At 38.3% G+C, this 27,631-nt stretch overlaps 4 protein-coding genes across 5 annotated transcripts in view; 2 read left to right on the forward strand and 2 right to left on the reverse strand.

Moving 5' to 3' along the window:
• The window catches only part of LOC126911326 (uncharacterized), a 502,576-nt gene that overhangs the window by 394,564 nt on the left and 80,381 nt on the right, over positions 1–27,631 (forward strand). Inside the window, exon 2 of one of the 2 annotated variants that reach the window (XM_050698000.1) lies at positions 18,521–18,548. The exons of the other annotated variant lie outside the window; for it this stretch is intronic. The gene's annotated coding sequence lies outside the window, so the exon portion shown is untranslated. Of the gene's footprint in view, positions 1–18,520; positions 18,549–27,631 lie in introns of those variants that run through there. 2 annotated transcript variants of the gene reach the window in all.
• On the forward strand, positions 123–3,476 carry LOC118270568 (uncharacterized). Its single transcript, XM_035586191.2, has 2 exons — positions 123–210; positions 2,284–3,476. Coding segments are annotated over exons 1-2 (1,014 nt in total). The 5' UTR covers positions 123–208; the 3' UTR covers positions 3,296–3,476.
• On the reverse strand, positions 6,025–10,298 carry LOC118270505 (uncharacterized). The gene is made up of 5 exons (XM_035586107.2): positions 10,085–10,298; positions 9,070–9,160; positions 8,101–8,210; positions 7,217–7,394; positions 6,025–6,364 (listed from the first exon to the last, which is right to left on the reverse strand). Exons 1-5 carry the CDS (start codon positions 10,169–10,171, stop codon positions 6,309–6,311), a joined length of 522 nt encoding a protein of 173 aa, XP_035442000.1. The 5' UTR covers positions 10,172–10,298; the 3' UTR covers positions 6,025–6,308.
• Positions 11,448–14,545, reverse strand: LOC118270615 (uncharacterized). Its single transcript, XM_035586297.2, has 4 exons — positions 14,325–14,545; positions 12,665–12,838; positions 11,978–12,140; positions 11,448–11,619 (listed from the first exon to the last, which is right to left on the reverse strand). The coding sequence occupies exons 1-4, from the start codon at positions 14,415–14,417 to the stop codon at positions 11,540–11,542; spliced, it is 510 nt and encodes a 169-aa protein (XP_035442190.1). The 5' UTR covers positions 14,418–14,545; the 3' UTR covers positions 11,448–11,539.

Here is a 27,631-nt window from a genome sequence, read left to right on the forward strand (position 1 = left end):
AAAAAACTATCAACAACTTCGCCTGTCGTCATAGACACATCGTGGACGGTACTAAGGATTACGTTTGGTGATTTCTAAACAACAAACAAACAAAATTCCGTTGCTCACTTACGTTTATTTAAAGGCGACAAGCACATCAGTTGTGACAGCAGTGAGCCCAGTCCACTTGCAGTGTCCAGTTCAGTCTATCCAGTTCAGGCTTCGAATAATGTAAGTGTACCTAATTCCCATTGTTATAAAATTAAATAAAAATGTGAACACCAGTTAGAGAGGTGATGTTATACGATGGGTATAATGAGGCAAAGGCTGCCCTTTGAACGGAGATACGAGGCGGACCAAAAACCATTTCTGAAGGATGCTGGAGAATCTGTACGGAGACCCGGGGGGACGCCTCTTCAGAACGAGGGTCAAGCTGCACACCCGGGCTCCCCCGTTGATGCAGAGTCTTCGGCTTCAAAAACCAGGGGCCTTAGTCTGCTATTACAATTGAGAGAGGGACGGAGCTATGTAGGTTGTATAGCTCCGTCCCTCTCGCACTGCTCAGTGATCGACCATTCTGACACAATTGTAATAGCAGACTAAGGCCCCAGGAGTAGGAACGGCATGGTTTTTAGTCAGTAAGAATCTGACACTCTCTCTCGCCACGCGCAAGGCGGGAGAATGCACTGCAGTTGTTTCCATCCCAAAAAAAACAAAACAGTTCAAACGCATCAGAAATAAGTTTATACTGAAAGGAAAACAAACTTAAAATGTCTACTACTTAATTAATAAAATAGAAAAATGACCAGGACCGAAGTGCGCACGATAACAACGGTGCTATCGTAGAGTAAGATCCTAGAGCCGTAAGACATAACTTTCTTTTTATTTATTTAAAATACGTTGCCCCACACTAGGATTTTCTCCTGTGTCGTGGGTGCGTTTACAAACATACAAGTTCACATACACATGACACCCAGACCCGAAACAACAATATTTGTGGATCACCCAAAGAGTTGCTCCTTGCGGGAATCGAACCCGCTACACGTTGCACGGCAGCCAGTTGCCCAGCCACCGCGCCAACCGTGCAGTCATCTTTCTATCGTCTATTATTTTGTAAGGCAGTTGTCCCACCGGCAACGATGAACGAGTAACGAGTAGAGCTAGAACTAGAAACGAGTGAAAACAAAAACAAACAAGTGAAGCGAGCACTCGCCGGCAGTGTGAACAGTCAGCGATCAACTATTTGTATATGTATCTCTTTTGTTTACACGGAAAGTATATCTATTGTACGTTTCTTGAGCGAGAAAATAGCCGATAGTTAGTCGTTCACTCGCCGTTGGTGGGACAACTGCCTAAAGCATATACCTACCTAACCGTCGGTTCTTAGTAGTCTCTTGTGTACTTTTTAATACCTGAATGTTTGTGGAACTTGCCCGGTGACACCTGCGCAGGTACCAGGTGAGAAAGATAACTACAAATCAGAGTTACTTAATTTAATTATTTACGAATGATTTTTATATAACCTCTTGTGACTTCATTTAACCACATATTTATTTTGTTATCATCTTGGCTGACGATTTACGAAAAACCGGCCAAGTGTATAATTTCTTAAAAACTAATAATGATATCTCGTTCAAACCAATTTTCGTTGAAAGTTTCTATTTTCGTTGAAAGTTTCACGCGTCATATTTTTTTTGTATGAGTTCAGAATTGAAATCTACAGCATGTAATATAATTTTTTTTAGTTTTTTCATTCTCTTATTTTAATAAAATTCTCTTTTTTGTATGAGTTCAGAATAATGTTCTAAATAACATAATAATTATGTAAAAAACAGTCATAAAAATGTAAGTTAAGTAATTCTGATTTGTAGTTACCTTTGTCACCTGTGCAGTGTCAAAAAATAACATTCAGGTATAAAAAGGTACACAAGAGACTACTGAGGACTGACGGTTATATGTTTTAGGAAATAAGTTGTCTTACCGCTCTGGGATCATGGAATAGCGGTACTGAGTCCTATATCTAGTCCTATCCTGGGGTCTTAGTCTGTTATTACAATTGTGTCAAAATGGTCGATCATTGAGCAGTGCAAGAGGGACGGAGCTATGTAGGTTGTATAGCTCCGTCCCTCTTGCACTAATAGCAGACTAAGGCCCCAGGGCGAATGAACGGAGAAGTGGGAAGAGGGTATTCCCTTCCAGCGAGGTGCAGAGTTAATGCGCACGAGTTATAAATTGCCATCAAATTGCCATTACAATTTAAGAATATTGTGAGTGTACTAAGTTAATGATTTTTTATTGTTCCAGGCTTGTAGTATACCTGATTTCAATCTTGGTCATACTCCAGGAAGCCCACTCTATAGATCGGTATGTCCTACCAAGGGAAAGATTTTATCATAAAATGCGATGGCGTAAAGCTATAAATCCATGGATAGTACCTATATACGCAGGGCCCACCGGCTATTATCGCCCCTTTGATAATGTTGGACTTTTTATAATTAATATAAGATATTATATGGGTTCTCATAGGGACCAGACGTATATAACCACAGGAGCTTTCATTAGCTCAACTCGTATCGTCACTGCATTTAATCCGTTTAAAAAATTTTTACTAGATCGGAACGTTGTAAGTAGGACTTTAGTACTTTCTGTGCATTATTTTCATCACAAAGAAAGATACGGAGATTCTTTAGTCGCACCACGGGCCGAAACGATTCAATGTGGACGTGAGATATTACCATTACCTGATGATGCTGATGTGTTTTATGTAGACAAAGAGAAAACTATTTCCCCACTTCACGATATAATGGTGTTTAGACTACAATATCCCCTGGCATACATGCCGTGGTCTTTCAATAATTCATTCTTCGATTTCGATATGTATTGGCTGACTTATAAGTCAAATAGGCCATGTGCCGTGGTGGCTGGGCCCTACGATGATGAGATGCGTCGAGATTTTCCTGTATTTTTCATTGTTGGTTTAGGTTTTATAAATTCAACAGAAATTAAGTTTAACAATAAAATGCACTTTGTTGAACTTTTTATTAATCCTGTTGACTTCTTGGACTGCAATAATTGGATACCTCGAGAGTGGGGCTACTTCATATGCATCCGAAATTTTATAGGCCTCGAGGCTCTGCCATCTGGTTCTTTGTTATTATCAGAACTTCACCTGTACGGTGTAGGCAGTTTCATGTTGACTAGAAATCGGGAAGAAATTTTAGTTTTCACTGACTTGAGGCCGTATAGGAGCCGAATAATGCGTGCTTGTACTGTATTTGAGTTCAAACCTAAGCTAAATCCTAAAATTTGGTGGTAACCTGAAGTAATTTCAGATGATAAGTACCGCCCACCGTAATAATATCATACGATGTGACTCCAATATTGTGCATTACGTTACTTACGCCTGAATACTGAAATGCTACTCAATTTTAAGTCGTACTTAAATATCGTGCTATCTCTGTCATTTTATAAAGAATTGATTGTGACACAACTAGACTTGGGAGCGTCTTAAAATTGAGTAGCGGTTGAGTATTTGGACATTAAACATTTATCTTAATTTTAATTATCAAGTATTTTATACAATAAATAAATAAATTGTAATAATCACACATTGTTGGTTTTCTTTCTTATATACCTAAGAATGTGTTATTTTCGTTAATTTTAGGAATGTTATGTTATTTTTATTTGTCGGACAAAGGCGTTAGCGACGGATTCATTCTGTTTGGCAGAAACTTGGAACGCTGAATTTCATTTGACAACACAAGGCATAGAAGTTGTTCTTTGGCAGAATATTGACATGTCTGAATTTTAAAATGGCATCAGTAGGTAGGTGCTTTGTAATAAATGTCATATTTCAGACATTCCCGACGTAAGTACCTTTTGAATGTATTGAACAAATAGGTAAATAAATAAATAAATAGAAATTAGCAATATTGTGTATAAGATAACTTCATAGTTGACTGCCTCGTTGGTTGAGTGGTCGCAAGGGCGACTGCCGGACAAGGGGTCTCGGGTTCGATTCTCGGGTCGGGCAAAGTATTACAGGGGTATTTTCGGATTTATCAATAAATTTCTCCGTAGTAGCACGGAGTCTGGAATTGTGTTCAGTATGTGGCAATAGGTTCACCCCCTATTACATGGGACTTATAACACAAATGGTGAGAGGTGCACATTACGTGTCGTAATGAGCACCTCTGCCTACCCCTTCGGAGATAAAAGTCGTGACGTTGCTTTTATAACTTCATAGTGTACCTACGTATCGATATCGAAATTTTCAACAAAGTTTAAGTAATTCTCAACTTGGAGAGGTAAAAAGTGTTCAGCTTGGAACTTGGTAATCTGTTTAGTTAGGAGAATTTGTGCGAGAAACATTCATCTCATCTCTTAAAGATAAACCCGTAATCGTAATTATTTTCTATTAATAAGTTAACGGTGCCGTCTCTTGAGGTTTGTAATTATAAGTTCTACGATTGGTAAAGTTACGAGTAACGTAGTGACTTAAATTCAATTGGGATTTGACATTAGAAGCACATGGCCGAGTGTTTGCAAATGCGACTGCTGGGCAAGGGATCTCGAGTTCGATTCCCGGGTCGGGCGAAGTATTACTGGGCTATTTTCGGGTTTTCGAAAAAAATCTCAGTAGTAGCACAGAGTTTGGAAATGTGCCCGGTATATGGCAATAGGCTCACCACCTATTACATGGGACTTACAACATAAAATTGTGAAAAGTGGGTGTACACAGTGGCATTACGTGCCATAATGTGCTTCTGTGCCTACCTTCGGGGATTAAAGGCGTGACGATATGTATGTATGTACTTGACTTTGTCTGAAGTACCAATACCTCCAAAATTAGAGTAGACGCGGCGACGTCGCGCACGTTGCTCATGATGAAGAAAGAAAGAAATAAGTTTTCGACCTGCGGCAGCCGCCGAGTCAACACCTCTTGAGGATGCTCCGTAGAGGAGCGAAACATATGTCGAGTGGTATATTGCACGTTATGTGTGTGTTTTATGTTGCATGCTGCATGAGCATTTAATTGCGGGCGGGAGGGCGTTGCTGCACGCCGCATGTTAAAAAATACATGTATAAGCGGAATTAAAACTAAAAAATCTTACTGTATTGTTAGTGTAGCATGGATTTAGCAAAACGTTTGTAATGACCCAACGATAGTCGTTTACTTATCATAAAAATCGAAATAAAGGTAGACCATTATAAAGACGACAATATATTATTTCACAATACATAAAGAAAATTCTTCGAAAATGTAGAATCCCGACAGACAATTGTTTGAAATAATTCAAACATTGGATGGGTGTGAGATAGTGACAGGCTTCCCGATCCGATCTATCATCAACCTACAGTCATAATTATTTGAGTGAAATATATATGACTTGAAATTACAAAATGGGGCCTATTTCTACTTCTGCTCAACAGATGGCGTTAATGTGAACCTCTCGTTTTTCGTCCAATAGGGAATTAGCTAGTGTCACACGATTGGACGTTCAATATTTGACAGCTGCTGTGATTGGATAAAAAAACGTCTTCTCCCTTTTGCGCCATCTATACCCTTAGTACAACTTTGCTTTACTTTTAAAGTACCTCTTCCCATTCTTGCGCCATCTGCACCCTTAGTACAACTTTGCTTTACTTTTAAAGTAATCGAAACGAGAACTCGTTCGGCGCTCTGATTGGTTGGTTTATTCGATCCGACCAATCAGAGCAGTGACCGCTCAGGTTTCGGTAGCCCCCATTCTAGCTCATTCTTTTAAAAACATTTGTCATGTAAAAATAAAAAATGTCTTTATTCTATACTTTATATATATATTTTTTTGTTTTTCTTTTAAAAAACGTTGCCCCACTTTAGATTTTCTCCTGTGTCGTGGGTGCGTTTACAAACATACAAGTTCACATACACATGACACCCAGACCCGAAACAACAATTTGTGGATCACACAAAGTGTTGCTCCGTGCGGGAATCGAACCCGCTACCCGTTGCTCGGCAGCCAGTTGCCCAGCCACCGCACCAACCGTGCAGTCAAGTATATAAAGCTGCTAGTTTCAATTATAGCTTAACCAATGAGAGTCTACGAGTATGAATATAGGTACCTATATATATAGAGAAATATATTAATCTTAATTGGTATACAACAGTCCATATAAAATAAAGAAAGAAAAACCTCGTGATTGTGATGCCCTTGTTGAAGCAATTCAAACCAGAACCATGGACTTGATTGGTAAACAGAAATGATCCTAAAGACTCTAATCATAAGGCATATTTTCACTCAAATATCTTAAGAGAGTAGGTTGGTGTTAGTTCGGACCTTTCAATATTATGTGTTTCCATTTAGAACGTAAGTGTTTGCCACGCTTATGTAGTAGTACCACACTGAAAAAGAAAACATGATTAGCTGTGATAACAGTATTAAGTGACTGTGACAGTTTCAAGTGTGGGAGAGCCATGCTTCGGCACGAAAGGGCCAGCTCGACCGGAGTAATACCACGGCCTCAGATAACACCGACGTGAAACAACGCTTGCGTTCCCCATTCCCCAACAACCCTTAAATTCCTAACCTCCAAAATGCGAGCAACGCAATTGTGACGCCTCTGGTGTTTCAAGTGTTTATGGCGATTGCTTACTATCAGGTGATACGTCAGCTAGTTTACCGGCGTTTGCCTTAAAAAAACTAATTAATAAAATTAAACATAAGTGTGTAAATGTGAGTTACACACCATACGCTGTATGCTATAGTAATTAGTGGTAACGTGACCAGTAACATTCTGTGCTACTGTCCGAGCTGGATTCACCGCCATATTGGTTGCGCTACCAACCGGACACCAGGTGAGTAACTCTCTATAGAGCTGTATACATTTTGTGGATAGCGGTAACTGGTTACGCCGCCATGGTAGCCCAGTGAAATATAAGCCTTTAATCGAAATAAACAAATGACTTACGTAATAGAAAAGAAAAGAAAGGATGGATGAAAGCAGATTTACGAAAGAAGTATACAAGGCGAATATGAGTGGGATGGTCGGTAGAGGGCGTCTCCGACATATAGCGACCAGATTGGCGATATATTAAAAAAAGGGCCAAATTAAAAGTACCTTTAACCGACGAGAGTGCATGAAAGGACTGTTGACTGTTGATGATGTGAAAGAAGTGTGTAAGAACCGCGGCAATTGGCGTTCCATTGTCTCTGCCTACCCCGCCGTGAGGTTATGTATGTATGTATGTACTTACGTAATAGATAGAACACTACGAGGATGAGTGTTATAGCTCCCGACAACCAGTCCATAGAATCGAGATAGCACGTTGTCCTCATTAAACACTCATAAGTTATCGCAATTATCATAAGTAATCCAAGGATGATATTTAAAAAGATTAGCCATACAAACGCTTGCGCATATCCTTCTTGGTCCTGCAAACATAATACAAACATGTCTTTATAATAACTACTGTGAGACATACAATTAAAAATCACGGTTTACTCGAAGACGCGATGACGTCGCGCAGCCTACTGTACTGTACTGTGACTAGAAATTAATAGAGTGTTTCTCCATTAATAATGCGTGAGTAAACCGTAATTTTCTTTTTACATTTGATTGGTCGACGTTTGGCCGCTATCTCGCCTGATGGTAAGTGATGATGCGGCCTACGATGGAGCACGTCTGCCCATAAGCAACTTATTCACTCGGGCTTTGAAGACACCCAGGTTATACCCATCAGGAAACATAGACTCCAGCAAAGAATTCCACTCCCTAGCATTTCGAATAAGGATGCATGAAGTGAAGCGGGTGGGATATCTGCCATGAAGCGGTGGCGCTTCGCCGATTGTGTTGTGAGTCGATGATGGAAAGGACTAGAGGGAATCAAGTTGTGAAATTCCCCCGCATTTATAACATTAGTAAGATGACTAGCTACTTTTAAAGTCAAAGTCAAAATTCTTTATTTCAATTAGACCAGGAAGGCACTTTTGAACGTCAAAGCAAATATAATAATATTAATAACGTCTGTCTGTCGGTCAGTCCTCTAGTGAAGCTATTTGTTCGTTCCAAAGTGTAGATTCCTATGGAGAAGAACGAGCAAGAAACTTCATAGGTTTACTTTTATGAATCCATACTTACTGCTAAAGTGGCGAATAGAAGGCACACACCAGCTAACATAAAAACCACGGACATAATAATTATTGTCGTTGTTACAATACCAGTCAACTCTGAGAGGGCTTGAGCCGGTGCTGAAACAGAAGAATATATATTTTTTTTATGTTCGGATTACTTTATTTCTATTCTACTGAGTCAGTCTCCTGGATGGACCTCATAGATTTTTTATGGAATAGGTGGCAAACGAGCAGACGAGTCACCTGATGGTAAGCGATCAGCGCCGCTCATGGACACCCGCAACACCAGAGGATAACATAATTTACTAAATAAAACCGTGTGTCGCGGAATACTGCTCATGAATATGAGTCTCTAGCATGGCTTGAAACTTGCTTAAGTTCCTTGTCAAACAGTTATGTGTTTGTTGTCCAATTAAGCTTAGGGTAGGTTAGATTCCCTAGGGCAGCAACTGACCCTGTGGCGTGGCGGAGGGGTTTGTTATCCCGGCAGGGCTAACATAATGACAGGAAAACCTGAACTCATCATCATTTCGACAACGGCATTACTCAGGTATCTGCCGCCGTGGCTCAGCAGAATACGCTTATAAGGACCTCCCCGGGTCATCATAAATATATACGATTTTTTTAATTTTTTTTTTTATGAAACACTCCGGTAATCGAGCAGACGTATTACCTGATGGTAAGCAATCGCTGCCGCCCATGGACACTTGAAACACCAGAGGCGTTACAAGTGCGTTGCCGGCTTTTTGGGAGTTAGGAATTTAAGGGTTGTTGTTCGGGAATCGGGAAGATTGGGAAGGGGGCAATTGGATCTCCAGTAACCACACAACGAAACACAACGCAAGCGTTGTTTCACGTCGGTTTTCTGTGAGGCCGTGGTATCACTCCGATCGAGCCGGCCCATTCGTGCCGAAGCATGGCTCTCCCACACCTAAATATTAATTAAACTTAATGATTAAGATAAAGTAGTACTTACTGTCTGTGACATTACCATATACGGATACTACCTTGTCATAGCCAAAATTTGACAATTGTTCTGTCACGCCGAGAGTGATCGCACCTGTCGACTGAAAACAATATTTCTTTTAAGGGATCACCATAGTAGGCGGATCACCTTTTGGTAAGCAATCGGTGCCGCCCATGGTCACTAAACGAGTAGCGTATCAGTGCTTTGCTGGCCTTTTGGAGATTGGCGATGGGCTTACAGCACAAACGATTGTCAACGTTACTAACCAGAAGTTATATAATCTACTTCTACTCCAGTAAATTTTATACTAGCTCGTACTTTTGGAAATGTGCCTGATTTTTGGTCATGCATAATGAAATGAGCTTTTTCGTATCGTAAAGTTTTAAAACTGATGGAAGATGGGTATTACAGCGATAAAACTTTGTCATCATCATTATCATCAACAGCTTGCAAGTGGCGACTGCTGACCAAAGGCCTCTTCTCACATGGTTTAAGCATTAATCACCACGCTTGTTCAATGCGGGTTGGCGATTTCAAACTTATAATTAGAGACTATAAGCCCAGATACGATGTTTTCCTTCACCATCAGTCAGTGGTATCTAAGTTTAGTAGTTTTTTTGTTATGTATTGGAGGCACACATGCAGACTGATCACCTGATGGTAAACGATCAGCGCCACCCGCAACACCAGAGGAGTCAAGGGTGCGTTGCAGGCCTATGCCTAAAGTAATCTTCGATAGTACACAGAACTTAGAAAAAGTTACATTGGTACTTGCCGTTGATAAAATAAAACCTACTGGAACATTTTGTGATTGGTTGTCCCAATGACCTAATGATGTCTAATACGTCTCATGTGGATTAAGGTCAAAAGTAAATTGAAGAACAATCTTCCTACAAGAACTAACACTTGTACGATCATCATCAGTCCCAATTTATGTTTGTAACACACAACACTAGAATTTCCTTGTTTCTTTTTTATATTTATTTATATTTTTCTTGAAGGTTATAAAAAAACCTTTACTTACTATAGACAGGATTGCTATTAAAAGCATTCCCACTCGGATGGATGCAAATGAACAACAGTTTTTCACTTCTGGGAATATCTCACACATGATTGCGAATTATTCACGGCATTACGATTAAAACTATATTACTTCACGATTTGAAAAATACGACATGTTTATTATGCGACTTTAATTTTGATGGTAATTGTCAAACGGCCGCCATGACATGATAGACCACAGATAAAGACAGTCTTAGAAGTAATTATTCAGCTTTTGACGCAAATTTTTTTAACATATATAACATACTAGCAAATCCGGCGAACTTCGTTTCGCCAATAATGATTTCCCTGTTTTCTTGCATTTCTCTTGATTTTTTCTTTGCTATAAACCTCACGAACCTTTCCATCGAATGCAAAACCGTGGAAATCGGTTCGTGCGTTCTGGAGTTATAGCGTCAGGAAGGAAAACCCGACTTATTTTTATATTATAGAATAAGTGCGGAACAGGGTCTATATAACACCTCGACTATTTCGCGCTTGTAGTGCGGCGAAGAAAAACAGTGTCGCAGGTAACGCGTTAAATGACCTGTGTTATGGACTATTTAGTAGTAGAGTGAGACCACGGCTTTACAGAAAACCGACGTGAAATAACGCTTGCGTTGTGTTTCTGCCGATCAGCAGTCTTTATACAGAGGACTGGCAGGGGTTGAGCTGTATGGAAATCAGCTTTTCTCAAATAGTTCTGTGTATATATGTACATTCTGTATGTGTCTGTTTCATAATTTATGTTGCAAGTCCCATGTAATAGGTGGTGAGCCTATTGGCATATACCGGGCACATATGCAGACTACGTGCTACCACTAAGAAATTTTCGAAAAACCATAAAAAGTCCAGTAATACTTTGCCCTACCCGGGAATCGAACCCGAGGCCCCTTGCCCGGCAGTCGCACTTGCAACCACTCGGCCAACGAGACAGTCGAAAGTCTTAACCACAATCACAATCTCGCCTTGGGCGAGGCGAAAGGAAGTGTGAAACTCTTACTGATTAAAAACCACCTCGTTCTTACTGCTTTACTGGTTTTACTGCTTTTCAAACCCGCTAAGCAGGCAGAATAGGCATTATAAATAGATTCTAAACCTTTGGAAAGGAAAAGTATTGTAGGGTAAATTCACCTGTTCGCGTCCGTCTCACGGATCGCCATGAATGTAAGATACTGAAAACGTGTAAGATCAAACAGATGGCTACTACTACTAATATGGTGGTATTTTTTTATTTACGGGAATTATCAAGCGAGTCTGTCCGTAAATCGCGAACTATCGGGTAAACTCAAACTATTCGGTGGGCGCGAACAGGTGAAATTACCCTAATAAGTTTAATATGAACATATTTTTTTAAAACTTTATTTACAATGCTGTCACAAGTTACACTGGTTTCACATTAAAGTCATATTGATCAATTTATTTAGGTTTCCACTATTCAAATGACGATGTCACTGCTAGACAAGTACTGTAAAGACATTCTTAAACTGTTCGTCACTATTATGAAATATCCAGTCACTGAAAAGGAAAAAATATTAAAACAAGCTTTTTTGCCAAATTCTTTAAAACTCATGGGCCGAATGGGCCGGCTCGACCGCAGTGATACCACAGAAAACAGACGAGAAACAACGCTTGCGTTGTGTAAATGAAATTACCGAAGAACCAATTACCTCCTTCCCAGTCTTCCCATTCCTCTATTCCCCAACAACCCTTAAATTCCTAACCCCAAAAAGGTCGGCAATGCACTTGTAACGCTTCTTGTGTTTCGGGCTTCCATGGGCATCGGCAATTGCTTACCATCAGGTGATCCGTCCGCTCGTTTACCGGTATATATCATCATAAAAAATTAAAATGGTTTATTAAAACAATAACTCACATAAAACATCACACACAATAAAAGCAAGCAGTAAGCTACCGGCCACGTAGCAATTAGTGTGAACTAGAAAGCAGATGACAGCCAGTACAAAGAATATGAAACCTATCGTAGCACTGTACATAATTGCACCCCATTGGTATATTTGTATAAGCACTGGCATATTCTGAAAGAATAAAGAAGAAAAGAATTAATATACCGTATAACACTAGCGTGATGATAAGTTTGGTAGAGACACGTAATTCCAACAAACTAAATGAAAGAAAGAAAGAAATAATATAATATCTGATTCTACAAAGCATTTTTTGGTTTAGGACAAGCCCGTTCTGACCTCCTAAAACCGATGCAATTCCTGAAAGCTAGGAGCTTCAGTAGATACAAACAAAAATACACCGAAGCACAAGAACAGTTGTTCATCTGTCTTGGATCCCGTCAGGAAATAAATCAGTAAAGGCCATGAGCCGCCCACTAGGCGCAAGCACGTTGCATCGGGCGCTTACAGCGCGCCGTAAGCACGCTGGCAGCTAGTGGTAGCCACAAAAGCTAAGTAATTTCCATGTGGAAATTAATCTCGTTGAATTTAATAAAGGTGATAGTATGACTTAAACCTTAATGGTATAAAGAGCCCAGTCCCCAAGCATTACGGAGATTTGACTAATAACTAAGTCCATTATAAATTAAGTTACTCACACAGCAAGCTCCAACCAGAAGTAGCACACTGACTAAACAAAGCATTATGGAAGCTACTCCTATTATCATTTGTGCCGTCGATTCAGCCACCGAGCTGTAGTTTGGGAGCACTGGGTTCATATCCCAATATCCAGAACTGTGGCTTACATTTGGAGCGAACAAGAGACCGATTGTCTGCAGAGAAAAAAAAACTATTATTCTTAGAATATTTTATTTACAAATCGTGGCTTCAAACAAGGATTTCCTCTTGTGTCGTGGGTCCCCCCACCCAATTGATCATGCGAAAGTAAGCCCGCGCGAAATGTTGTGGTTTTGTCAATATGATAAAAATAAAACTAATGAGTACACAAAAAAGTTTCTTTGGGAACGTTGATTGTAATCATGAGTACAATCACGTGTTTAAATATCGTTCACTAATTACTAGTCACCCTATATATAAAAAATGGTCACGCTTTTTATCCCTGAAGGGGTAGGCAGAGGTGCACATTAACGGCACGTAATGCCGCTATACAATGTACATCCACTTTTCACAATTTGTGTTTTAAGTCCCATATAATAGGAGGTGAACCTATTGCCATATACTGGGCTCAATCACAAATAAAAATCAATCCCTGTATAGTAATATCCATCGATGATACAATACCTACCTATTTTAAGTGATATGGTTGTTTGACAATAGGTACGTAACCGAATCTTTACTGGTTACATTTAAATCCAAAGCTTTATTCGCTTTATTATATCTTTGAATTGTTTGGTAACAACTCATCAAGCAAAACTGAAAAATATGAAACAAATCATCTTTGTTATACACGATTTCAATTACACCCTGTGTTTTGTACAAAGCTTGCTAGTACAGACGGATTGACAAACTTTAAAACAGAGTCTAAGATATGTTCAGGATATACAGTTCTCTTAGTATGAGTTTGCTTTACGTTTAGAGTAAACGTAACGACAGCGCGTTCGGCGCTCTTAGTGGCCGGCTCGAATAAACCAACCAATCAGTACCCTTAGTACGAGTTTGCTTAAGTTGAAGAAAAAAGAAACGAGAACGCGTTCGGCGCTCTGATTGGTTGAACCATTCGCGCCGGCCAATCAAACGAGTAAAGCAAATTCGAACTCAAGGTACAGAGTAAGTGAGTGACACTACAATGAAAACTGACGATAGTATATCCCACACACATTTTATATATTTTGGTTATTGCTTATCGTTTACATAGAGCATTGGTTTATAATTTGCACCTTGATTAATTATATTGATTTTAATTTTGACTTTGACTCTGTTATTTAATTATGAATATTTGTTGAATAATTATGAATATATAGAGAATAGCTTCTGCCAGCTGTTTCATTAGCGTTGTCGTGGGATAAAAAGTATCCCAAGTATTATTTAAGGCCATTATCTACTCCTGTTAGGTACAAACACTCCGATCCCTTCAACCGTTTTGACGTAATTAACTAACATAATAATAAACTAATAACCTTTCCCATTTATATAATTAGTAAGACTAGTAAAATTAACATAATGAATGGTTAAAGAAATAATTAGATTATTAAATGGTAAGTAGGTGTTTGGGATTTTTTAAATATTAACCCTAGATAACTCGATCATTTGAAAAGAAAAATAGAAGATAAGAGAGAAATAACGTATTCATCTACGTACAAAAGAGAATACTGCTATCAACACTGTGCCAGCCCTCAGAAAGCAACAGAAACAACAACTTATGACTGTCGGTAACTTGTCCAGACACTTCATTTTGGTCCTTTATTTACACTTCACTGTGAAAACTAATGATTTTGGTTAATACAACTTGTGAATTTTAATAGGCGTTACATCAAAACATGTCTTTACTTTGCAGGTTATGTGAATTTGACAGGTTTGTCTATAAGTGGGATAATTATTTGACAGAATAATCTGCTTATAGGTTTTTGATCAATGAGCAAAGAGGTTGTACATGAAGGTTGTGTTGCCTATACATTTCACTGCTATGTTTGTTTGTAGGTCAAGTTATTTATTTATTAAAGGTTTACCAACAGCTTCTGTATAAAGAATATTAAGTACAGTAAATACATGTTAGTTTTGGGCTTATTTTTTACATTTGATGGGTCGACGTTTGGCCGCTATCTCGCCTGATGGTAAGTGATGATGCGGCCTACGATGGAGCACGTCTATCCATAAGTAATTTATTCACTCGAGCTTTGAAGATACCCAGGTTATACCCATCAGGATTATACAAATTATTACAAGTGCGACTGCCGAGCGATCCCAGATTTAATTCACAAGTCAGGCAAAGTATTATTGGGTTTATTTCTCGAATATTTTTTTGAGTATAGAGTCTGGAATTCTCTATTAATCTGCTTCTAAATGTAACAAATACTTTTCTGTTTACCGCGTCAAAATCGGTTCAGCCAATCGCGAGATAATCGCGGTTATACATACATACGAGTAAAACTAAGAACCTTCTTTATTGAAGTTAGTTAAAAACATTTGTGTTCTTTTTTTATGAGGGGTGAAAATTATCCAATGACTTCTTCCGCCTTGGGCGACGCGAGAAGGAGTGTCAGACTCTTACTGACTAAAAACCACCCCGTTCCTTCTCCTGCTTTTTAAGCCGGAGCCCCGGTAAACCCGCTAGATAGTCTGCAGCTCCGGATAACATTTGTGTTCTACAATACAAAATAAGATATTTGAGTAGCAATTAATATGCAACGAACAATAGTTACAAGGGATTTGTATGTAAATTGTTGGGAGATGCCTTAGGGCCGGTCCAAGGATGTACCCTCCCTAACAAAGAGACAAAAGTTCTACCTACAAGTTCTCATTTCTACTTAAAATAATCTATTATAACCAAAATGTCGTTATCTTAACTTAGGGTGTGCTTTAAAATGAAACAGAGGCTGTTAATTTATATAGGTATATCGCACCCAGACTGAACGGTTGGCGCATTTCTCTGTTCTGTGGTTGGTGCGGTGGCAGAGCAAGCGGCAGCCGCGCAACGTGTAGCGGGTTCGATTCCAGCACGGAGCAACTCTTTGTGTGATCCACAAATTGTTGTTTCGAGTCTAGGTGTCATGAGCCACCGTAAGTGCGGGTCTGCGAACGGCGAGCAAGGGTAGCTCGCCGCCCGACCAGAACCAGACCCGTGCGTATGGCGCGTCGCGTTCCGCGCGCGCCTCAAAGAGTCAGACCACCACAGATGGGGCCCAGTAGGGCTGATGCACGATCCGGAGTGCGGACAACGTAAAAGGTTACCGGGGCACCGGCTCAAAGCAGGAGTAGGAACGGGGTGGTTTTTAGTCAGAAAGAGTCTGACACTCCCTCCCGCCTCACCCAAGGCGGGAGAAGTGATTGGATGATTTTCCCCCTCAAAAAAAAGAACTAGAGACGAATCGGAGCCGTACTTGTTAAGTGTGTTATGACTTTTACACAGCAGCCCGTTAACCGTGTAATTAAATAAGTTTGATATCGATTCTTAATTATGTAAATATATCGATTTCTAATTATGAACAAAAAAAAAAATGGAATTCGAATGATTAAAACGAAATACCGACACGTAAACGGTCGCGTACCTGGAATTTATTTACCGAACAAATGATCCTGAAAATTCCCTGAAATCCAACGACAAACGTCGTTTGATGAAGCCTGAACGGGATATTCAACTATTCAAATGGATATTTCGGAGCAAATTATTGCTTTTGTACGTTCATTAAATTATGATTATTGACTTACTAGCTTCTGTCAACGGCTTTGCCCGTGTTCCCGTGGGATAAAAAGTGTGTCTATGTGTTATTTATTTTATTTTCTTTTAATAAAAACCTTTCCCTAACATTAGGATTTTCTTCTGTGTCGTGGGTTCGTTTACAAAAATATAAGTTCACAGACACATGACACCCAGACCCGAAATAACAATTTGTGGATCACACAAAGAGTTGCTTCATGTGAGAATCGGACTCGCTACACGTGGTGCGACAGCCTGTTACCCATCCAACTTACCAACCATGTAGTCTTTTCCAAACCATATTCTACCCCTGTTCCAAATTTTATTCCAATCCCTTCAGCCGTTTTGACGTGATTGAGTAGGTAACAGACATACACATAAACTCTTGTTGAAATCCAACATTGAAAAACAAAATGATGTTAAGTGTACCAATAACCAACATAGCTTATGGGTTTTTTTTAATTCAAAGGAGGTTGGTGTAAACAGGCAGTAGTAGTCTTACGATACTCGCTGTAAGAGTAGGAGTATATATAAATACCTTCTATGTTCATCTTAGTGAGACGGTACGGTAAGGGTGCTTTTCCACCAGAGATGCTACGAAGATGTAATAGCTAAGTTGTAAAACTATGTGACCGTTTCCACCGATACTAAGCTATGTAGCTGTGTGAGGAAGATGCGCAGCTCGAGTATGCGATGTATCGATAGGAAGCCATTCATAGCACGCATCCACGTTTCCATATAAAAATATAGCTTACCTGAGTCCCTTTCCACCAGTGCAAAGCTATGTGTACCATTGAATATAATAATGTGGATGCGTTTGGCTTCCACCAATATTAAGTCAAACGCATCCACAGTAACGTAGCATAACACATCTCTGGTGGAAAAGCGCCCTCACTTTATTGATTCCGTATATCATTTCCGTCGTAGCCGGATATTGGATTCGTATAAACATTTCGTATAATGAATATGTTATGGCCAATAGTTATTTCCCATTAATTGCAATTTACGAATCTATTAGTGATAATACTCTCTGTCACATGGGATGTATAACAAAACTGACAGAAAATAATAATTGTTGTGTATTCTTTATTAACTTTTTTAAGGGAGGCCTTAGAAAAAAAATTGGTCCTAAGAAAATTGCACCAATGTTGTAGATGTGCTAAGTGTGGGAGAGCCATGCTTCGGCACGAATGGGCCGGCTCGACTGGAGTGATGCCACGGCCTCACAGAAAACCGAAGTTAGACAACGCTTGCGTTGTGTTTTGTTGTGTGAGTAAATTGCTTACCATCAGGTGAATCGTTTGGTCGTTTACGGACTTATACCATAAAAAAACCTACCCCGTTCTTTTATTTCGAGTCATAGGTTTGGTAACCCTTTGTAACGCTAGGTCGTCCGTTACCCGGGAGCGGACCCTGATAGCTGAAATCCTGATCGCTTGGGAGCCCTGCGATGACCAGATCAACGAGCCTATCATACTAAAAGAAAATATTCTTATAGGTACGTAAAAACGTATTGCTTTTTAATAGAATCATTTGCTAAGCCATGAAAACTGTGAACGAGCTACATCGCATTCTCTGCCTATCATTAAACCCCTTATACAATGGTACTAAGCAGCGGCTTAAAACTAAATCACCCACCTGTAGAGCTCACACAATGCTGGTTATAAAATCCTACAGCTTTCCCCCACATAACATTACGCCTTTTTATTACGTGTAAGAATAGGCAGAGGGGCACATTGTATGTAACATGTAACTACCCAAGTAGCAAAATGTGGTCCTATAATTATTATCCTTTTTTTTTTTAAGGGGGAAAATCATCCAATCTCTTCTCCCGCCCTGGGTGAGGCGAGAGGGAGTGTCTAATCCTATAGAACGCTTGAAAACGTTTATGCGCATTTGGGCGCAGTTTATAGGACATTACGTCATATAGTCGCTTTGTTATAATCTGGTAAAGTGCTTTTTGATTTTATTTTATAATTATCTTATTAAATGTAATTTAGTTATAACTTTCGTGAGACATACTGAATTAATTATTATGTTATCGGCGACGGTATTACAATCGCCGCGTCGTGTATGCACATGAATATGAGCCTCTAACATCCAGCATAGCTTGAAACTAGTCGAGTTCCTCGTCAAATAGTTACGTGAGTAAGCCGATAACATAATAATGAATTAACAACAACATAACAAGTAAGTGTTGAAAACTAAATAATATAAGCACATGTGCTTAATTATCTTTATCTAGTGAAAAATTGGTCGATATTCTTCAACTCGATAAAATCAATCAATTAGTAAGAGTTTTCTTATTGGAAACAAAATGAATAGCTTGGTATTATTTACACCAGCGTTCGATATTGGCTTAACGAATCACTAAGAGTAGGGCCATTAAAACCACGACGTCACTGTGAGATTAGTTCATAGTGACGTATTTTTAATCGACAGATTTGTATGGCCAGTATTGGTGGCTTAAAATATTCTTGTTATATGGTACAAGCCGGTAAACGACGGATCAGCTGATGGTAAGCAATCTCTGCCACCCATAGATACCCATTACCTGGTGTAATGGGCATTACATGTGCGTTTCCGGCCTTTTGGAGATGGAATTTAAGGATTTTTAGGGAATCGGGGGTTAGGAAGATTGGGAAATGGGGCAATTGGGCCTCCGGTACCCTCACTTACACTACGAAATACAACGCAAGTTGTTTCACGTTGGTATTCTGCGAAGCCGCGGCCAAACCGACCCATTCTTGCACGTATTTTGTATCTTTTTTATACATTTGTATATTTGCTTATAATTAGAAATTTTAAGCCCAGGTTTCCTGACGATGTTTTCTTTCACCGTTTGTGTGTGGTTTTAAAAGTGGTACTTGCCGTTGGTAGGTTTCAAATCCGCACTCTGTTGTATGAGAAGCGGGTGTCTTAAACCTCCGGGCAACCACAACACTCTTTAACTGACTGTACATTATGGCATCTACATATTCGCTAGTTTCGTAGCCACACATCATCTGCACTCGGCAAAGTCAGAACTAAATTTATTACGTTACAATCAACCAGCAGTCCTTATTTTATTACCAAAGAGTTTTAACTTTATGCAAGTAGTTTGTTAAGGTTCATTATTAGTACAGTAAAATACCATTGGACCCATACCTTAGGAGCTAACCAATGGTTTTTTTTAAGGGGGGAAAATCATCTAATGACTTCTCCCGCCCCGGGTGAGGCGAGAGGGAGTGTCAGACTCTTACTGACTAAAAACCACCCCGTTCCTACTCCTGCTTGTCAGCCGGAGCCCCGGTAAACCCGCTAGCATGGTTACTATTTCTGTCAAGCTCCTTAAGATGGATATTATTAGAAAGTATTATCACATAACCACTTTCCACTAATGCTAAAATCTGCATAAGTATAATAAACCTACTGAAATATTGATATAAACTAAGATGTGGTATAAAATATTCAGACAGTAAGTGGATACAGGTGGCCGGGTATCCATTTTCTTACATTATCGTCATAAAAGATACGATATTATCTTTTTAAACCCTCGTTATCTAAAGAGGAGAACTTTTCTTTTAAGTCGTCGTAAGTTGTGAAAGACGTCCGCTCCTCATGCATGAGAGTGCGGATTCGAAACCTACCAACGGCAAATACCAATGTGATTTTTTCCGAGTTATATGTACTTTCTAGAGTGTTTTCAAAACATTGCCGAGCTAGCACGTAATATTTCTATGTAGCTATGCTACGAAGATGTAATAGCTAAGCTGTGAAACTATGTGACCGTTTCCACTGATACTTAGCTATGTAGCTGGGCGAGGAAGATGCGCAGCTCGAGTATGCGATGTATCAATAGTAGGAAAGCCGTCTATACCATGCATTCATGGCACGCATCTTTCCATTTAAAAAACATAGCTTAGCCGAGTCCGTTTCATAAATGCTATGCTATATGTACTAATGATGATTGGTGGAAGAAAAACGCATTCACAGAAACATAGCATAGCACATCTCTGGGGATAAAGCACCCTTAGTGACCACTCGATCAATAAGACATATAATGAATAAGGTCCCAGAGAAAAAAACAAAGAATTTTAGCGTACAAACAGACTTTGCACTTATTCAGTTAAATTCGTATCTAATTTAAAGACCTTACGTATCAAATTTGCCCAACAAACTCTCATTCTTGAACTACGCAGAGCTGGCCTGGCATGTTCTAATTATCCAAATATTCTCTCCAGGAGTTTTGTATCATACACTTAACTGTACTAAGTGCAGTTTGAAACTAAATAGATCCGGAGATAATTTCAGTCTAGCCGAGCAAGATAGGAGCTGTGTTGAAGTTTTCAGCTTTTGCAGTAATTCGGACAAAGCAAAGAAATGTACTGACTAGAGTATTATGGAATTAAATATACTGGAACTGACAGACTGGTCAAATTGACTGTACGGTTGTCATAGTGCAACGTATCGAGAGTTTCACCTACTTAGGCAGCTCACACTAAAATTATTTTATGTTTGGAAATCGAACTACAGAATAATCGAAGTCGCGGTTTTTTTTAAGGAACAAGCTCGCCACAACCTCCCTAAACCGCTGCTACTTTCAAAGCCAGGATCTACAGTACATCAACCATGAAAACATCGGAACACTTAGTGAGACTTTCTTGGATCCCGCAACGAATTAATTCAGAAGATATTATTAGAGGAGTAGAGACAACCCGCGGTTGACCAGCTACTATGCTACGACATCTTGACGTCTAAAAGCCCATGTCGTGGTGGCCCAGACGTTTAAAACGCCCGCTTCTCATGCATAAGAATAAAGGTTTGAAACATATCTACTAAGATACTTTCTAAGATTATTTAGACAAAACTGATAAATGGTGAAGGAAAACTCGGGCTTATAATTTCTAATTATAAGTTTGAAATAGCTAATCCTCATTGAGCAAGAGTACCTAATGATTAAAACTCAAATCGAAAACGTGTGAGAAGAAGCCTTTGGTCAGCAGTGGTCACTTATAGGCTGTTGATGATGATGATGGTGTCGAAACAATATTAATATTATGGAAAGTTTTTATTACTGTAATAAAAGAAAAACTACAAATCTGATATTTTCACATAAATAAGTCTACCAGACGGACGTTTTGCAAAAATAGTCATGATCCCTATTGCGTACTCTACAGGAACCAAAATATAAAAAGAGCGCCTACATAAAGAGCTCCAAACTTAACAGCTCTTTTTCCATTCCCCCTCCTCTAATATAATCATCGAAATATTCCATACGCTCCACTGAATAACTTTGACATACAAAAAGACATCAATTTCAAACTTCAATCCATTTGAATACCAAAGTGTAGCAGATTTTCTAACTGAAAAAGATTTCTTCCTCAAATTGCTAATCGGATTCAATATGGTTTTTTGACGCTAGGGTATTTATAATACAAGCTGTACTTAACACGTTTCAAGGTAGCTCGGAAAATTTATATTTGCTTAAGATTTTTCCAATTTACAGCTTGATATCGGATAAAAATATTTTTTTTGCAGTTGTGGAATGTATACATATGTATGAATGGGAGAAGATGAGATGAATGAGATGTGTCAATATATATTAACACATCTATGTATATTCTACACGAATAAAATTGAAGAGTCTGTTTGTAATATTAAAATAACCGGTTTTTTCTAAATTTTTATCTGTCTAGCTAATCTCTGAAATCATCAAATACCCAAATTCTGTCGGAAGTTATTATTCTACGCGGACGAAGTCGCGGGCAACAGCTAGTCATCGTCACGTCAAGTTTTTAAGGTTGTTTTATTCATACTCCAGCACGAGACCTCGTAGCAAATCCTTCGTAGATTATCGACGTAAAAAACTTTTTTTACGAGTTCATGAAAAATTCTGTTATTTATTTCTTTTTGGCGGCTTTTTAAAGATTACTTTCTTTTATACATAGATATAAATGAAAGACAAAGATTTCAATGTCTTGTTTGAAAGACATGTCATATATCAAGTCTCCAAGATACTGGATTAACCTAATTTGATACATTGAAAGGGGTAACCCCAAGGATAATTATAACTTGTGATATAATACTAACATCATGGCTAAAATATCCGTCTTTTAGATTAGTTTAAAACATTAGACACCTGTTTTTTCTTTTCGGATTATAATTGTCGACCATTTAATTGATTTCAAATATCATGTGACGTCATAATTTAGTACATTTTCCACTGATCGGTGACGTAACGACCTCCCTTTCCTAAACTTTAATTCGTTTATCTAAGTATTGTTTTCTTGCACGACAAAATAAAAAAATACGTATCTAATATTTACTCATTATCTAACAGACGGACTAAAAATATTTTTAATGTTCATACCTTTCTTGAAACGAGACATTTTTATGTTTAATTTTACATCTGTGTACAGTCAATCTCATCGCCGTCTGCTCTTTGAGATGCAACCATTTTGTTTTTTTTTTTATTTTTTTCTTTTTCAGCGCGACTGTATAGTATCGTTAGCTGAAGTTTATCATATTCTTTTTTAATTAAGTCTGTTAGCTGTTAAAGAGGTTTCTTTTATGAAAAAGAGTTGATTAGGTAAGTTTTGTTGCCCTGAATAAAATATGAACATGAAATACGAGAAATTGGTTTTTGAGGGGAGAAAATAATCAATGACTTCTCCCGCCTGGCATTGGGTGAGGCAAGAGGGAGTGTTAGACTCTTACTGACTAAAAACCACCCCATTCCTAGTCCTGCTCTGCACTGTTGGCGCGATGGTTAGGCAACAGGCTGCCGCGCAACGTGTAGCGGGTTCGATTCCCGTACGGATCAACTCTTTGTGTGATCCACAAATTGTTGTTTCGAGCATGAGTGTGATGTTTATGTGAACTTGTATGTTTGTAAATGCACCCACGACACAGGTGAAAATCCTAGTATGGGGCAAAGATTTTAAACAAGAAATTATGTATTTTATAGTTTGCCATAATTCTGGACATTATCGCTAATCTTTTACGGAATCCGAAATTGTTAAGTTCAAACAAACATAATAAAGCACTTTAACATAAACTATATAAAGGTCAACCTGTCATAAGTTACGAACAATCGCGGTCTAAGCTGTAAACGGTACAAGTGACGTAAACTTATTCCTAACTTAGTTCGAAAACACTAACCACGGCTTGATGTATTGTTGTCCTTACTTAACTGACAGATTTCGAAACTTATGTTTTACATGTGCTTAGAGCTTAACATTGAGTTATGAATAAGTTAGTTTACTTAGCTTCTGGTAATTTGTTTAGGGATAAAATACGTGTTGGAGTTTGTTCATAATTATATAGGATACGATAATATTGATTAAGTTGTTCCTCGAGTGGTTATAAGTGATTGTTTTGGTATAGATGGAGTGAAACCTCATACATTACAGTAGTGTATTTTAATGATATATGGCGGCTAACGAGCAGACGGATCAACTGATGGTAAGCAGTCAGTGCCGCCCTTGGGTAACTGCAACGCCAAAGGAACGTTTTTTTTAAGTGTTGCCCCACTAGGATTTTCTCCTGTTTTGTGGCTGCGTTTACAAACATACAAGTTCATATACACATTACACTCAAACTCGACACAACAATTTAATTTTGTGTATTACACAAACAGTTGCTCTGTGGGAATCGATCCTGCTACACGTTGCACGAGAACCAATTGACCAGACACCACCACCAACCGTGCAGTGAAACAATTGTCGGCCTTTTAAAGATTTGAGAAAGAATGATTAATGTTTTCTGGTCTGCTGCCTCTACACAGTACTTTAAGACTAATGTTCTGTACACAATTCAAAGAACTACAGAAAGTAACCAGTTTTGTAGAAGATTACTCCAATCTAACAGAAACTTGTCATATACACAATGAACGGAACAAAATGGACAGTTGTTTGTTTATTTAGAGCAACAGGAATAAAACAGCAAATCAACCGACTTGCAGGTACTTACGTAGGGTCAACTTGGGAAAAACTAAATTCAGAGGAAGTGCCTCAGGCTTGAGGTCGAGCCTTTACCCTCTAGTGGATTAGGGTCCAAATTATAAGAGGTAACGGAAATGTTTTTAAGTCTATGTTGCAATGTAAGACCTTTATATACCATGTTTTGGAGCAAATAAATATATTTCTATTTCTATAATAAGCTTACAATCTCTAAATTCAATCTCTAATCGCCAATATCCAATCTGAAATCCCAATTATTACTTATTATCATTATATTTAGAAGTTATAAGCCCAGGTTTTCTCACGATGTTTTTCTTTACCGTATGTCACTCGTGTCTAAATGATCTTAGAAAGTTTCACAGTCACATTATTGTAGTAGCAGTTGTTGTAGAGTTGTGTTAAGTCCAGCTCTTCTCAAGCTGGTCTTAAACTTCCAAATTACCACGATATTGGTAAACAATAGTTGTATAAAAAACATATTTGCCATTAAACCCCATAAAAAACTTGAGCTAATTTAACAAAAAATCACAGTTTACTTACCTATTATGAATGGAGAAAATCTCTACTATTTTCGAGACAGACGCAGCAATTTACTGTAGGTATAAGTTAGTTAATTTAGTTTTTTTTATTATGTTAAGTCCCTTATAACCTCCCATACCGCTGCAACTCCTTTAAGCCAGGATCTGCAGTAGATACAACCATGGAAACACCGGAACACTGAAATCCGGCGCGTTCCAGGGACATGAATAACTGTCTTGGAACCTGCAACGAAATAAATCAAAAGATGTTATTAGAGGAGAAGAAACGTCTTACGATAGTTATTATTAAAATATGCTTGAGCTAATGTTTTGGGGCACACCAAGTCAGTTACTGCTGTCATTCCCGACAGTACCCGATGTGACCCGACAATGCCCGAACGACACGTGAGCCAGGTAAATTAATTAATTGATAAGAATTTAATCAAGTGTGCCATTCTGGCTCTTAGTGGATATACGTAATTACTTAATGTTTCTACAAGTGATTTAGCTTCTGGATATTCTGTAAGTGGTAGGTTTGTAACTTCATGTATGAAAATTAAATAAAAAAAAGACAAATAGTTAGACTCAATCAAAATCAATGAAAGTTTTAACAATGTTTGAGATTGGTGTTCTGTATTCTTTATTAGGCAAACGACTATAAATTAATACAGCAAAAATAGATTAAAGAATATAGATCTAACCAACGTAAACTTAAAGATGTATTAGTGAGTCGGGTTTTAGTGTATAATATAATGAGTAAATGTGCGCGCGCGTTTGTGTGCGTGTGTGTATTAGTATAACAATAGTTTTTCGATAAATATTAAATATAAAAAAGATCTAAAGAGGTCAACAGTGCAACAATGTTTTACATTTTTATATTCCTATTTATAAATAAAAAAATGCGGTTTCATAATGGACTAAACAAAACTTTAACATAACCTATAAATATACACATGCAATATACTCATACATACATATTATATCGTATATCTCATAAGTGTATATCGCGTATCGCATATCTCATATCTAAGTACATATATGTCGGTATACCGGATGCTCCCTCGATCCTTCACAATTGAATTTCAGGTAGTCATACCTTGTTACATACCTTCATGAATGAAGAGCTTATTAGAGCAAAAATACTCGTATAATATTGTAGATTATATGTGTAATTTAACAAAGCAATTGTTATTCGCAAGAGTTATTTTTGAGGGGCGAATGTCATTCAATGACTTCTCCCGCCTTGGGTGAGGTGAGAGGGAGTGTGTGCTTTCAATTATCCAATATGATTTTGATTGACTTCGGAATCCAATGTCAACAAAAACGGGTGTAAAACAAGGCCGGTAATGCAGTAGTAAACCGGTTAGTATTCGAACCGATTTGCTTACCATCAAGCGACCCATCTGATTGTTTACCACTTTAAGGAACAGTGAGATCCTTAAGAAAAGAAGGATCCTCCGACCGGTGAGGTGATCGTGTCTGGGCTTTCTGCCCAACTATTGTTCGTTGGGATTTTCTATCCATGTTTATTCGCATGTAAACGTCATATTATACGATGTAGGATTTATGTTGTAGTCTATACTGACTTTAACATAAACATATTCATGTTCATATGCACACAAACATAGTATACATATATGCACGTTTGTATATAAATGTCTACACATAAGCTAATATTGAATTTGCAACTGATTTCGCGACGAAGATATTAAAATGCTTTCAACCATAATATTAGAAATAGTGTACTTATTGAAATAATGTATTGTTGAAAAATATGAGTTTATGAAAAAAAAGTCATCTGAATACTCGTATGGGCTGTGTTGTCTAAAATATAATCTTAAAAAGAACACTAATATGAATTTCCATGTTTAGGGAGTGATTTAAACGCCAATATACAAAAGATATAAGAGTAGATTTTTATTACGCTTAAAATAATCCACAGGAATGAAACCACGGCTACGGCTTCATAGAAAACCGAACTGAAAGCTTACGTTGTGTAAGTGAGGTTACTGGAGGTTCAATTATACCCCTTCCCAATCTTTCCAACCCCCGATTCCAACAACCTTTAAATTCCTAACCCCCAAAAGGCTGGCAATGCACTTGTAACGCCCCTGGTGTTTTGTATGTTCATGGTTGGCGGTGATGGCTCACCATTAGGTGATCCGTCTGATCGTATGCCAGGTTATACCATAAAAAATCCTAAAGACCAATATAAATTTTTCCCATGCCTGAGGAGTGATTTGAACACCAATATGAAGATAAGAATGGAATTTTAATACATTTTTGACATTTTGACTATCTTCCCGAAAAATAACCAACCTTATATAAAAAAGACATGTAAAACTCGGATCCCTGATTGAATCCACACAAAATTCATGAGAAAATTCTTATTCATTTAGGTATTGTTGTTCGAAATTTGCTGAAAGGGTATCAAGCCACAAAAATTTATCTTGTTATGCGATCTGGTTGTGTAGCGTCGAGTTTCAGGATTCAACTTACGAAATGATTTCGTTTGGTTTCCATGAAAAAAAAAATTAATAAATAAAAAGATTTTTGAATGGAGGCCATGTACTGACGAGCGTGACGCAAGACGTAATGGACTCAACCATGAAGCGATTACAAAGAGGAGATGCCATAATGTGATTGTGCATTGTGACAAAACAAATTGGCCGTGCCTGATGAATAATTAACAAAGTCATTAGAATTTCTATTTATAAAAGTCATAAAAATAGAAACCAATATCTGACAGGCTCCGGCTCGAAAAACAAGAGTAAGAACGGTTTCGTTTTT

The sequence above is a fragment of the Spodoptera frugiperda genome, chromosome 13, assembly GCF_023101765.2.
Source record: "Spodoptera frugiperda isolate SF20-4 chromosome 13, AGI-APGP_CSIRO_Sfru_2.0, whole genome shotgun sequence".
NCBI lineage: Eukaryota > Metazoa > Arthropoda > Insecta > Lepidoptera > Noctuidae > Spodoptera > Spodoptera frugiperda.

Coding starts and splice junctions, on each gene's coding strand:
- LOC118270615 (XM_035586297.2), bottom strand. CDS start 14,417: ATGAAGTGTCTGGACAAGTTACCGACAGTCATAAGTTGTTGTTTCTGT. Junction 12,839..14,324: donor TGATAGCAGTATTCTCTTTT/GTACGTAGATGA, acceptor TTTTCTCTGCAG/ACAATCGGTCTCTTGTTCGC. Junction 11,620..11,977: donor TATTGTGTGTGATGTTTTAT/GTGAGTTATTGT, acceptor TTTCCTTTTCAG/TGACTGGATATTTCATAATA.
- LOC118270505 (XM_035586107.2), bottom strand. CDS start 10,171: ATGTGTGAGATATTCCCAGAAGTGAAAAACTGTTGTTCATTTGCATCC. Junction 8,211..9,069: donor ATATGGTAATGTCACAGACA/GTAAGTACTACT, acceptor CTTCTGTTTCAG/CACCGGCTCAAGCCCTCTCA. Junction 7,395..8,100: donor TTCTATTCGCCACTTTAGCA/GTAAGTATGGAT, acceptor TTATGTTTGCAG/GACCAAGAAGGATATGCGCA.